Source organism: Pleurodeles waltl, chromosome 1_2, assembly GCF_031143425.1.
Source record: "Pleurodeles waltl isolate 20211129_DDA chromosome 1_2, aPleWal1.hap1.20221129, whole genome shotgun sequence".
NCBI lineage: Eukaryota > Metazoa > Chordata > Amphibia > Caudata > Salamandridae > Pleurodeles > Pleurodeles waltl.
The window spans coordinates 748,974,013-748,986,900 of NC_090437.1; the positions used below are offsets into that span (position 1 = coordinate 748,974,013).

Here is a 12,888-nt window from a genome sequence, read left to right on the forward strand (position 1 = left end):
CATCCTTGGCTCTGTCCTGCAGGAAGTGGACTTGGCAGCGTAGGTCCTTTTATTTCTGCAGTGTGAGCATCCTGTTGTGGGACCAGGGTAAGGAGGTCCATCTCTATTATTTTGACCCTTTTCGCCAACCTTCGGTGATCGTCACGGAGTAGACACAGGTCGGATGCTAAGGCGCCAATGTGATGTTCGATACCAGCCCTGGAGTCATGGATTTCCTGTAGGATAAGGTCCAACTTGTCTAGGCCTTGGTTGGGCCTTGCGGGAGGAATAAAGTCCATTTCCATATAGTCTGGCCAACCATCAGAGCGGGTGCAGCCTGATTGAGAGTTGTCTTGGCTTGGAGACAGGGCCTGTTTCATGCCTTTGGCGCGACCCATGTCCACCCGGGTATCGCACCGCGAGACAGGTTGAGAGGATTTCAAAGTGCAGCTCAACACAAGTGGTGAATGAGATGGTGTGGACCCCCAGCCTACCCAGAAGGCTATCTTCAGGCTATCCAGGAGTAGATTGTTTGATATGCGAAAATAAGGGAAAGTATCATAAACAGTGGATGGCAGAGGTGTCACAAAATCAGGTGGAAAAACAAACCATGGTAACAGGAGAGAACAGCAGGCTAAGCACGCAGGGTAATTTGAAGTGGTGCAAATAAGGGACAGTCGAAGAATCCTGCAGTTAAGCAAAGTCTGGTGCAGCTGCTAGATCGCAAAGTATTTTCCCATGTAAGCCACTGTAGGTGTTAGTCATCCAGGTATGATCAGGCAACATGCAGTTGTAAAGATTTTATTCTCCTACTTCAACAAAAAGAGCGAGTCTCACAGGATCGGTTTCTGCTGGGCAAACTATAGGGCAAGTTTGAGTTATAGTTTTCATACCATCATAAAAGGGTGTTGCAGTATTAGTGCTGCAGTATTAGTGTACAGGGCGGTGCACCCACCTTCATGCCCTCTGCTGCGATAAATGAGCTGCCCGGGTGAACCAGGCAGCTTAGACACCCAGGCACACTCAAGCTGCCCCCCTACGGAGAGCTGGAGTGCTCATGAGGTCCGAGGAGCGTTGAAGGGCCTCTGTGACCACAGGGAAAGGTCAGCTATTCCGGCTGCGGGGCCGCACTCCACAGTCACAGACCGTCCTACAAGGAGTAAGTTGTAGCCAGCGATGTCGTAGTGCCCGGCCTACGCTGCTCAATCAGGCCTTCAGTGCCGCAACACAGTTCACCATCCTCCGGGGTAGGAAAAGGCCGGGGCTCTCTGTGCCCGCCAGGCCAGTCAGCGGCATCGAATGGGAGGTGGAAGTAGTCACAGATGCAGCTTTTGGGCATGACAGGGCCCAGGTCACCTCATCCATATGGCCCCGCAGCCCGCAAGGAGCCCATTTCAACTATTCCACACCTCTGGGTACCTCTCCAGCTGTCAGGCTGGTGAATAAGGAATTGTGGTCACTCAAACAACCTCACTTGGTTCATTCCGTTTCACATGTTGTAAGATTTAAGAATCTTCTGGGCGCCTTCCAGGAGCCTCATAAATTTTTTTCCATCTTAGGTGGCTAGCCACACCCCCTGGGGTTGCACCTGCAATATGGATCCATTACAAGCCAATGTTTTGAATTTCTTGTTGTTTGTGTGATCTCTCACCAAGCAAGGACTTGCATTAGACACCATTACAGGCTATTTGTCCTCCCTTTTTATCCTTTTTGTGTTTGATGGACTAGCTGTCCTTGGCCAAATCACCTGTTGTGATGAAGCTTATAAGAGGTATGACTCATGTTTCTATCTCATACACTTTGTGATTCCTCAGTGGGATCTTAATTTGACCCTTTAGTTCATCATGTGCACTCCATTCGAACCAATGCAAAGGTGTCTACTATGTCCCCTGACTCTGAAGACGGTCTTCCTGGTTGCAGTAACTCCAGCTCCGTTGCTTGAGTGAACTCAGTTATCTGTGCACTTGCCTTACACCACTTCTTCCAGATAAAGTGGTGTTGATGATCAAGGTGGCCTTTCTGCCAAAAGACTTGATTTCTTTTCACATCTTCTCCTAAGGCTTTTTGCTCCGCCTCACCCCTTGGAAGGAGAGACTCTATCGGCTGGACATAATTTCCCATCATTCATCTGCACTTGGAGGGAGATCAATACATATCTTGTCATCCATCTGCACAGTAAGTGACACTACTGTGTTTGCCATAATCAGTCTGTACAGGAAGTGGTTGCCCACAAAAAAAACAGTCTTCAAAAGAAGACGAAAAGTAAGAGAACTACATTTCCCTTTATCTGTCTGCACACTGCCCCTGCACACCTTGCCCCCCTCGCAGGACCTACCTAATGACGAGCGCACCAGTGGCGCCCACATCCTACTCATACACATAACCAGATCATGAGGATGGTGTCCTCTTACATCACTCCTATGGCGTGGAATCAACTACCACTCCACATCAGAGCCGTCTCCTCTCCTTGAATTCCACATGAAGCTGAAATGCAGTCTTTTCAATTACCCAACCTATCCTAGGCAGGGCGAGGCACACACGTGCTCAGCACCAGAATACCCTAGCAGGTGATGGTGGTCTTCACAAACACATACGTGCATTGAAATCAGACACCCTGCCTCTAGGTCCCCCACATGGCTCCCCTCAAGTGCCTATATACCCTAACAGGTGATTAGCAGACTCTACAAATCAGCATAATATAACATGGCTCTGTAGCTCTTGAAAGTCCTGACTTTTCTGGGTTTTTGGCACAGTTCCTTTTGGTCACGTCTGAGGCTCCCTGGACCTCAGGGACAGCACTTAGGGGTCAGGACCTACTCCAGCAAAGGTACCAGCAAGATCTAGTCCAAGTCTAGTTGCTACTGGTCAACTGATCTCTTGAGGAAAACAAGGCCACTTACAGCTTGTTGTGTCGCTGTAGCCACATAGGAGGTCATCAAACTGACCTTTGGAGCCCACCTCTTTGTTCTGGGTACAGGGAGGAGCAGGTCCAATCCTTCAGAGTTCCCCTAAGCTCAAGTAGCAGGTCAAGTCCTCTTCTGACTTTCTGTGGGTCCACAAAGAGTTTTGAGGACCATTCTATGGGGTGCCACTTTTTTGTTGGCACTAGTGAGTGGGAGGAGGGGACTCTTGCCTCCTCCAAAACCAATGTGGAAAATGTTGCCGGGGACAATCCTACCCATTTTTTAAGCGGTTCCTGTTGTCTGTACTAAAAACAATCCACAATGCCGCTCACTCTGAAAATTCAAGTTGGGAAACCCTTTCTTTCTTTTAGAGAACTCTTGAGTGTACCCTGAGGTGAGGCTAGGGATATGAATAGGTAGTCCCCTCTGCTGAGAAAGAGGGCTCCTGGTGAAAAGAATAGGGAGTGTGGGCCAGGAGAACAGTACACTAAACGGACAAAAGAAATTCCACCTTCCCCATCATATTTCAGAAATATTCATAGGTCTACAATCATATAGATCCAACGGAACAATGTTGAGTCCAGATAGGCTATAAAAAACATTTATTCATTTATACAAAGAAAACTTCCTTTCTGTTATATATGTATTGTTTGCCATATTCATTACTACAAAACCTATTAACATGTGTGCTTCACAAATAGTACCCAAGAGAACTTCTTCGCCCTCATACTTTAAATCCCACGTACCAGTACAGTTAAAACCTTATTTTACTCTTCGATCCCTCTCATTCATACCACATTCATGCTACATTCCCTCAATGTATCACACCAGACTAAAACCTTAAAAGAGGGTGAAACTGGGCCTAGCAGATAACACAATAAATGTATGCTCAACATTAAATTATTGGTGAATACATTTCCTTCAGTATTTGCATACTACGTTTTAATGAAGCTACATCTTCTTAGTGTTTTAGGAGAAGATCCTTCTGTTCATTTTCCATCAGTGAAAGGCATAGACAGCTTTGCTAGGCCTCTAGTATTGTGCCGACGTGCTCTGTTTCAGTGTGAGACTGCTCTTCAGTCATGCACCTTCCTCAGGGCATCCTATATATGCTACCCATTCCAAAGAGCACAGAGGGGATGTTGAAGAGAGCAGGGACACGCCTGGGCGTATTGAAAGGCCAAAATACCAATCTACTGGAAGACAGACTTCACAAGTATATGCTTAGAGCTACTAATCAAACTTCCAGCCAATAACTTAATAACCATCACATTCTCCCCTTGCAGAGCATAAACATTTTAAGTCCATACGTATCAGCTTATTGAGAGAAATCATCTAATCTATTACACATCCGTATTGTTCAGCATCAGTCACGGGTCCCTATAAAAAGGCCTATAACCTCTCAATTATCTACTCTCACCATTCTTTCACGTTTTTTCCCATATGCCGGCCGTTGCAAATCAATTCTGAGGGTAGGTTCCCTCCCACTGGGTCTGGAGCCAACCTGCCTAAGCTGACTTTTAGGGACAAAGGCCTTCCCTTTCTTTAGGCCTCTGCTTGCACTAAACCTTGACTGAACAGGCCTCACCTTGGTCCCCTTCAAGTTGATGAATTTCCTGGGTCTACCCCAACTGTGCTTCCTGGACTGATAGGAATCAAATGCATGTTTCCACCACAGTCCACCTCGCCGTAGCCATTGTTCTGCTCTGGGAGGATTTTCCACACTTATTTAACGTTGAGCACTTGCCTGGCATCTGCTTGCAAGCTAATGTAAATTAGCCTCCAGGAGTTTCAGGCAGGTAAAAGATAACTTTCTAAAAAGTAACTTTTCCTAAATAGGTATTAACTCCAACTTGATTAAAGAATTGGGGGGTTATTACAACTTTGGAGGAGGTGTTAATCCGTCCCAAAAGTGACGGTAAAGTGACGGATATACCACCAGCCGTATTACGAGTCCATTATATCCTATGGAACTCGTAATACGGCTGGTGGTATATCCGTCACTTTACCGTCACTTTTGGGACGGATTAACACCTCCTCCAAAGTTGTAATAACCCCCTTGGTCTGTTAGTAAATATGAACATTTGTCTCTAAGTGACTGTTTTAGTCGGTTCCTGACAAACATTACAGATTAAAATTTACAATTAGTACTTTGTGCCATTCTCAAGGATCCAAGTACAGTTGTGCCAGTGACAATATTTTTGGGGGGCTAGTCACTGGAAGAACATGTCAAATTTAATTTTGCACTTGCTACCCTTTAAAATATCAGACACCCTACCCGTGGGCAATAAAGTGGATTTAGGGGTGACTTATTGAAAAGCAGGGTTTACTGCCTGTCAATAAGGGACTGTTTTGATAGCAGGTTTTTAGACTACTTCAGTCATGCTGCAGATGTTAAGCCAGAAAGGGACGTAGCTTCGGGGTGGTATTTGGGGTGTTGCACCCCGTTCCCCCTTCCACCTCTGTCATTTTGTTTTTTGTCCTGAGCCAAGAATAAAATTGATAAGAGTGACCTTTGTTGTAAATGGGAGAGACTGAGGTATCTGGTGGCTGAATTTCAAAATGTGAAAACAGATAACATGGAATTGATACCTGCTTCTATGCTTGTCCATAATATGCAATCCTATGCAAATATTTTATTCACTCAGGCTACTTTTTCTTTATTATCCCACATGAGCTTACTTTTAATTACTCTTATGTTTGATTTTATAGACTGTAATGTTGCTCTATCTATATTAAGAACCTAGGCTACGTTTGAGGTTTACTTGACTACCGACTTGCCTGTTAGTTCACTAAAGGCTTTGTTTTTGGGGGACAAGCCATAAATGTTTTTAAAAACTGTCACTTTTAATGCAGAAATATACTCTGTGCTAAGGTGAAATGCTTCTGCTTGTTAAAGAAATACACTTTTTGGAATTTTGAGTGGATTGTATCATACTTTTACATTGTGTGTTGTACAATATACATACCAAACTTTTTCATTGCTCAGCTTATGCACATAGCCATAGAGCCAAACCAGACACATCGCTCGGCCCGCCCAACTAATTTGCCTACGTGCCCTGCTATATGTGCGATTCTGGCTTGGTGCATTGAAACATGGAGCTCTCTCACATGTATCAGTTTGACAACTCCACCGTCAAGGCTTCTTGCAGCAGAGACAAAGTAGAGTGTGTGCAGTGCAAATACATGTAAAATAAGTGATTCTAGGGCAAGGACTCCATGAGTTCCAGGGAGAACTACAAGGCCCAGGTAGGATGGGTAGGGGGATAGCTACAGGTTTTTTTTCAGGGTGTGACCCCCTTAAATGCATTCTTGATTTTGTAATTGAGTTTGAGGGCCCCGATTCGGATCTGTTAATTCTGTGTCCGTTTTTCTTATTCTTCTCATTTCGCCAAGAGGTTTTAACTTGTTATTTTTTTTAATCTGGGTCATAAATATATATAGTGACACTTTTACCACAAAAGTGGTAAATCTGTACCCATGGAAGTACTCCTTGAATGGGTGCAAATGTGCTACTTTTATCAATTTGCAAACATTGCCGGTAGTAGGTTTGGAAAGCTATGCCAGTCTCCAGGCATATTACTGACAATCAAACACCAAAAAGGTGATGGGATGAATGCTTGCAAATAGTCAAACCACTGAGTCCAGTACATTGTTTTTAACTTCCAGGCCCTGGATACATTTTCTAAACTATCTATCTGTGTAAATGTGTGTGTGTGTGTGTGTGTATATGTATATAAATATATACACACTAGGATTCGGGGATAAAGCAATTTAATCATGTTATGTTAAAAGGTGAGCACAGCCGCTTTACTCCTGTTTAGCATGGGTGACAGCGCACAGGTTTTTAAATCCAGCAAAATGAAGGCCCAGAAAAAGGTGAAAATCTTTGGTGATAATGCAGAAAAGGCAGATTTCCTTCACAGATGTAGGAATAACAACCTTTTTCTGCTTGAGAATTGTGATGTAGTAGTTAAAGATGTTTCAGGCTCTTTGTTACATATACTACTCTAACTTACGTATTAGGTATACCTTCTCTGTTGCACTGTTCAAAACTCCTGACAGATGAAGTAAATACATCAACTTGTTAATGGCAACATAAACATTCACACTTCAGTAGCTTATCACTTTTCTTCTCCAGAGCGTTCGCCTTCAGTGAACTGGTGATGTTTAATTCAGTGAACTCAAACTGATATGATGTCATTTGATTCTGCAACTTTGCTGCAGAGATACAGTCCCAAGCCATGTTTTAAAACATGGAGTGTCAGTGGCTGTTCTGTTAACAGTCTAATGAAATCCCAAGAATAACATTTTAAGTCTAGCTTGAAAGTATAACAGTTGCCAAACCTATTGTGATCAACCTAAAAAACTTATTTTGCGAGTACTACAGAGAGCGACTTTGACTCCTTCCGGATGTTGGTAGCCAGACATACATGTTTTGACATGGCAGAAGTTGTGTTCTTCCACAGAAAAACGTACTTCACTTCCCCACATCTGTGGTTATTTTATTTATTTATAAGGCTTCCCAAACCAGCAGCAGTATGGTATAGTAAGCTGAACTTTCAGGTGCACTCACCCAACATTGTAATGCAGTTAAAGTGTCTTAGATAACTCAATCATTTGTGGTGTTTGTTTTTCTCTGATAACAGCACAGATTGGAGGAGAGCAGCCACAAGGTTGGATTGCAGTTCCAGCACCCTCATCTTCCACCATTAACTTTAGACTTCAGGGTGCAGTTTTGTGTTTGAGAGCAGTTTGGGATGCCCAGAGCTACACTAATCCAAATGGATTTTTAGGTCTGGCTTGACAGTGAAACTGTCCTTTTCCCTTGGGTATTAACAAAAAGTGCTTGCAGACTACCACTGAGAGAGGAGCTGAGGTTCTAACCAAATGTAGGTTCCACTGAGAACAGGATTTGACAGTGCCGTATTGTGTGCTTACACTAAAAAGACTGCCTGTATTGCACTATTTGGTTGTGGTTAGGTTATTCTTGAAACAGCAGGAATGAGATAGTTATAGTGGCAGGCCAATGATCATAGGTATAGGCCTGATCTGTTTATTTTGAAATGTTATGATAAAGGCAGTGGACCTGACATATTTATTTTGAAAAGCATTTATTAAAGTCAGCAGGCATTTAGAGGTAGATTGTTATTACTCTAACTTAAAGGCCCCCAATAAGTATTTTGTTAAATGGCATTTCACAGATTACCATAGTAGGCAGTGGTTTTGGCATTGTCCACCATGTGTGACAAACCATAGTTCTAGAAGGTTTTGTTCTCTAGGAATCCTTGTTAGGCTTACTTAGGAGAGATAATATTGTGCTTAGCTGACTGTAATTGTGTATACCTTTCTAATGTTATGACTGTGTGTCTGATGGTTGCCTTGTGGAAAGTCTTTGGCTCAAAACTGTAGGTCTGAGTTGGTTTTGGTTACAAGCTATTGGCCTGATGAGTGCACTGAGAGTCAATATATCCAATGTAGGTCTGTTCTGCTTATTATTAAATGTTATGACATACACTGGGTCTAGCTTATTAATTGTGTAAAGCATTTGTTGAAGCCAGTAAGTCTTTAATAGTTGGATGTTAACACATTGAGTTACAAGGCATAGACTGGTATTTTACATATAACCTTGCAGATTACCGCAGTAGGTAACAGTTTTCATGTATGATACCCACTCTGACAAACTCTGGCAATTTTCAGTGTCATGAGTCTGTTTGTTTTGCAAGGTGTAGAGGTACTATGCAAGAATCAACAGTGGATAGATAGATGGGTGGATGGATGAATGAATGCACAAGTGCAAAAATGAATGACAGAATACATGTATGATGACCTATTGATTGCCTAAACCCATTAATGACACAAAAGGCAGTTGTATTAATAAGCCGTCATAATGGCATTGCCAATGCTTGTTGCGACTTGTAGTACTGTATATACATGCAATTGAAATTTGTTATGCCTCACTTCAAATCTGGAGTATTTCAACACATTGTTCATGTACCATTACATCATAGCCCACTCACTGCTGCGTAATGTCTCACCAACCTCCGATTCCCCATCGGCCCTAGCCTTCAGTGGTACATGTAGTTTTTCAAATATAAAATTATGCAGGTGTGAAACGCTCCCTCTTTTCTTTGCCAGCTGCTTGTGTCTGTCTGAGCATATGTTCTATATGGGTTCTGCCTTAAAATGAGGGTCTGGGGCACATTTGTCACATTATTGTGGCACATAAAGGCAGTTGAATTACATATGCGTTAGGCTTCACAAGGCACCTCAAAGGGCATCTCTTTATCATCAAAATGAGGATGTCAACTATCATACATCCAGCTTAAACTGTATTTTCCTGCCAGTGGCCTTGGATATCCTCTTGAAAAGATTGTTTCATTGTCGCACTAGATCGCAATGCTCTGTTCTTATAGCTCACTGTAACAGGTCGTCTCCATGTTTGAGGTTTCGTTAGGCTAATACGGGGATGTTGCCTTAAAAAACAGACATTTCTTAAAAAGGAAGAATAAATGTTTCTTGAGTCGGTGCCCATGTTTTCCAAATATGGAGACAACATGTTACAGTCAACCATACGAATAAGGCCAGTTTAAAAAGGATGGTTTGCGCTGTAACATGGTTTGTTTGTTTCTTGTGGGGGAACATGACAGTGAAAACCAAAGATTTTTTAATACAGGAGGTTTAAAGATGTTTGAATTGAGGCCCCTGTTTTTCAAATACGGAGACGGCAGTAGATGGAAGTTGCTAGAACAGGGCATTTCCCCTCAGAACTCCTTAAGATTTTTAATTTTTTTGTCTGGTCTGGACTGCATTTTAACAATAGTGCTTGTCTTGGAAGAAGTCACTATTGATTGTTCCAGTACCTTCTCAAGGTATAATCCTCATCAGTATCTGGAGGATGTTCCAGAAGAATGAAATGAGTGGGACCGAAGTGTTGACAGTTTGATAGCACCAGTAGGATGCCCTGCAGAATTTCCAAAAGTAGAGCGGTTCATTACTGTTCAACACAAGGAGGGTGATTTCCCTCCTGATTTGGATCTTAAGGTCATCAAGCTTATTTCGCTCGTTTTGTGTTTCTTCTTAATTGTGGTACATGGAGTGTATTTAAGGGTTTTTGAAGGGACATGTTATGGGGTTTTTGTGAATCGTTTGTGGTGGCAGATATAAGGTGTTCTCTGTATTATTTTGATGTTTTATATTTCATAGGACATAATGCATCATGTTTGTGATACAATTTCTCATCCACCAACCTCTGAATCAAGCTCTTTGTCTTGCCCTTGTGTACTTGGCATGAGGAACATCTCCTGCAGTAAACTTTATAAGATGTTTGTTTTGTTTGATACTTTTGACTTTTATTTTGGTGATGCTCTAACCTGTTTCTCTGTGGTTTCTCCTCCACCAGCTGGTCATCATCTGACTTTGATCGTGGCCACATCCGGCTGATAGTGTACCAAGATTGTGAAAGGAGAGGGAGGCAGGTCCTCTTTGATTCCAAGGCTGTTCGTGAGATTGATGCAGCATCCTTTGAGGTATGATGACATAAAAAACTATTTTTGCATGTGGTGGCACCTGCCCATACATTTCTTGGGCATGTTATGCCGTTCCTGTGTAGCCATACCAAATATTATTTACATGTAAGTGGATTACAGTATTTTCTGAGAGCAGCAAGTTTGTACAGTCGGGTTTAAAATTGACTAGTTTCTGCAGAAAGGCAAGGCTTTATACCATTCTTAAGAGTAAACAGCAGATTGGTGTTCTCTTGTAAACTCTGAGTCATCCCATACCTCTTTCCTCTTATACATGAGATCCCTGCACCACAGTGTATCATAAAGGACATTCCTACACCACAGCATGTCATCTCACAGGTACTTATGTGAAACAAAAGTACCATATCTGCCACTTGCTCTGACACCTCTACTATCGCTTACTGCTTTTGTTGCCACCCATGGCTTTTGCCCTAATCTCTGAAAATAGATCCAGGTTGAGCCTGCTGCCCCTTAGTCTTGCTATATTTGGGCTGGTTGTGATGGAGCATTTGAATGCTCTTTTCATGAGGTCGACAGTCTTTTTCCCTGCAAGAGGATTAAGTTGGAAGTGGGGTAGCAATATGCCAGCATTAATTTACAGTGTAACCAATCAGGCCACACAATTGAAACCCAGATCAGGAGTAAAGTTAAAAGGTAGTATTACAAAATAACACTTGTGTTAATGTAAACAAATATCAAGAACACACTATAAAGACTACGAATAGCAATTGGGTAACCAAACCTTCTGAAGAAATTTAGATGAATTAACACAAGACAAACCAGAAACTCTGTCACTGCAATACACACTATAAAAAGCAGGATCTTAATCTCTGAAAACAATGGTTGATCAACCCTCTTAAACATTAGTGCAAGCTAAAATAATCTAACTAAGCTGAACTATAGCCAATTAAGGGAGATATTGAAGTCTAAACTGTTGCAAAGAGGAAAAATATATCCAGAATAGGCACAGAGCGGAATAAGACAAAAATGAGTGGGGAATGTGAAAAGAAGGTGTCAGCATCTAGAGAGTTACGTGTAAGCCTAAGTCACGCTAAGTGAAGCTTGGGGAACAAGGTGAAAGTTAGAGGTATGTACCTTTCAAAGTTCAGGGGGAACTGTTTTACAATCAATTAGTGAAACCCTAGTTAATATCACAAAATCCAATCAGGTAACACCTTTCTGGTCATGCCATCACAAGCTCTATTGTATTCTCTTATCCCAAGGAGTAACTTGCAAAGTAAGTCTTCGCTTCCATTGCAGTCCTGAGAACGCTGTTCTTGGTCCTCTGAACATCATTTGCAGCATGCATGAATATGAGACAGTCATCTCACCCTTGGTCTCTCCAAGTACTGCTGTCAAAGTTTTTTTTTTTTTCTCAAACTCTCTATTAGTAAAACAATAGCACACCTATTTCCAAGCTAACATTTAGTGTGAATGCACCTGCAATTAATTGACGCCTTAGCAGAAAATGAAAATGTTTCTGGCGCTAAAGAAATTCAAGCATTGTAAGGTCATCTTTAAATATTATTCAGCAATGCACATTTAATTCCATGTTATACTGTGTGCTAATTTCTACAGCTACATCAATGTCAATTACATAGATTCAGTTAGGATTACATGTTACAATCATAATAAATGCAGACCTTTCATAATACATGAGCTTAGATAGAGTGGAGATGTTCATTTCAACATTAAACTATAGAACGTTAGTGCACACATCACCCAAATCGTTATCGTTTCTAAACACAAATACAGTCAAACAGCATAAGGATGGTTATGTAAATACATTAATTGGTTACATTTCATTTAATAGAGTTAAGACTTACAATATGTATTTTTCGACACCACTGTGAGTGCACTTTATTATTGATGTTGAGTGCACCATTTTCCATTAATCAAACGTTAAAACATACATCATATTGTCGTTATGAATAATATAGGTCCTGAATTTTGACATCAGGGGTTGTAGCACAATTTGCACAACGCCTGTTGCATGTGTCAATGTCTTCAAAAGACAGAGCATTACATATATGTGGACAAAAGATCTCAAGGACTGAGTGTAAAAGCAGAATGCTGTAAGTGCTTCCAAAACTGATGGACAATGCAAGGGCTTAATATACAAATGTTCTCTCACATGTTTGAATATCACATTTTGTAGCTTCTATCTGGTTATTTTACATCCTTTATTTCGTGTGCACATCAGTGAGTGCAGGGTACAAATAGTGTCTTCAAAGTTGCCGAACGGTGCCAGTCAGGAATTGGTTAAACTGGCTACAGTATTTTTTAGGGCTCAGCTATTTTCTATGCTGACATAAAGCCTTTTTTACTTTATTGGTTACTTATAAATTGTTCCACGAATCTGTTTAATCCTATTTCACTGTGCCTGAACTGTTGATACAAATACAGTTGTGTACATTTTACAGATAACCAGCTTTCGAGCCAAGCAAAGTCCTTTGACCTCATCTTAAAAGATCGGGCCG

At 41.7% G+C, this 12,888-nt stretch overlaps 1 protein-coding gene across 6 annotated transcripts in view; it reads left to right on the plus strand.

The window, feature by feature from the left end:
* The window catches only part of FNIP2 (folliculin interacting protein 2), a 328,137-nt gene that overhangs the window by 150,614 nt on the left and 164,635 nt on the right, over nucleotides 1-12,888 (plus strand). For all 6 annotated transcript variants that reach the window (XM_069243372.1, XM_069243380.1, XM_069243398.1 and 3 more), the window contains one exon: nucleotides 10,285-10,411. In XM_069243372.1, the coding sequence (XP_069099473.1) occupies nucleotides 10,285-10,411 (127 nt within the window). The remainder of the gene's footprint in view (nucleotides 1-10,284; nucleotides 10,412-12,888) is intronic.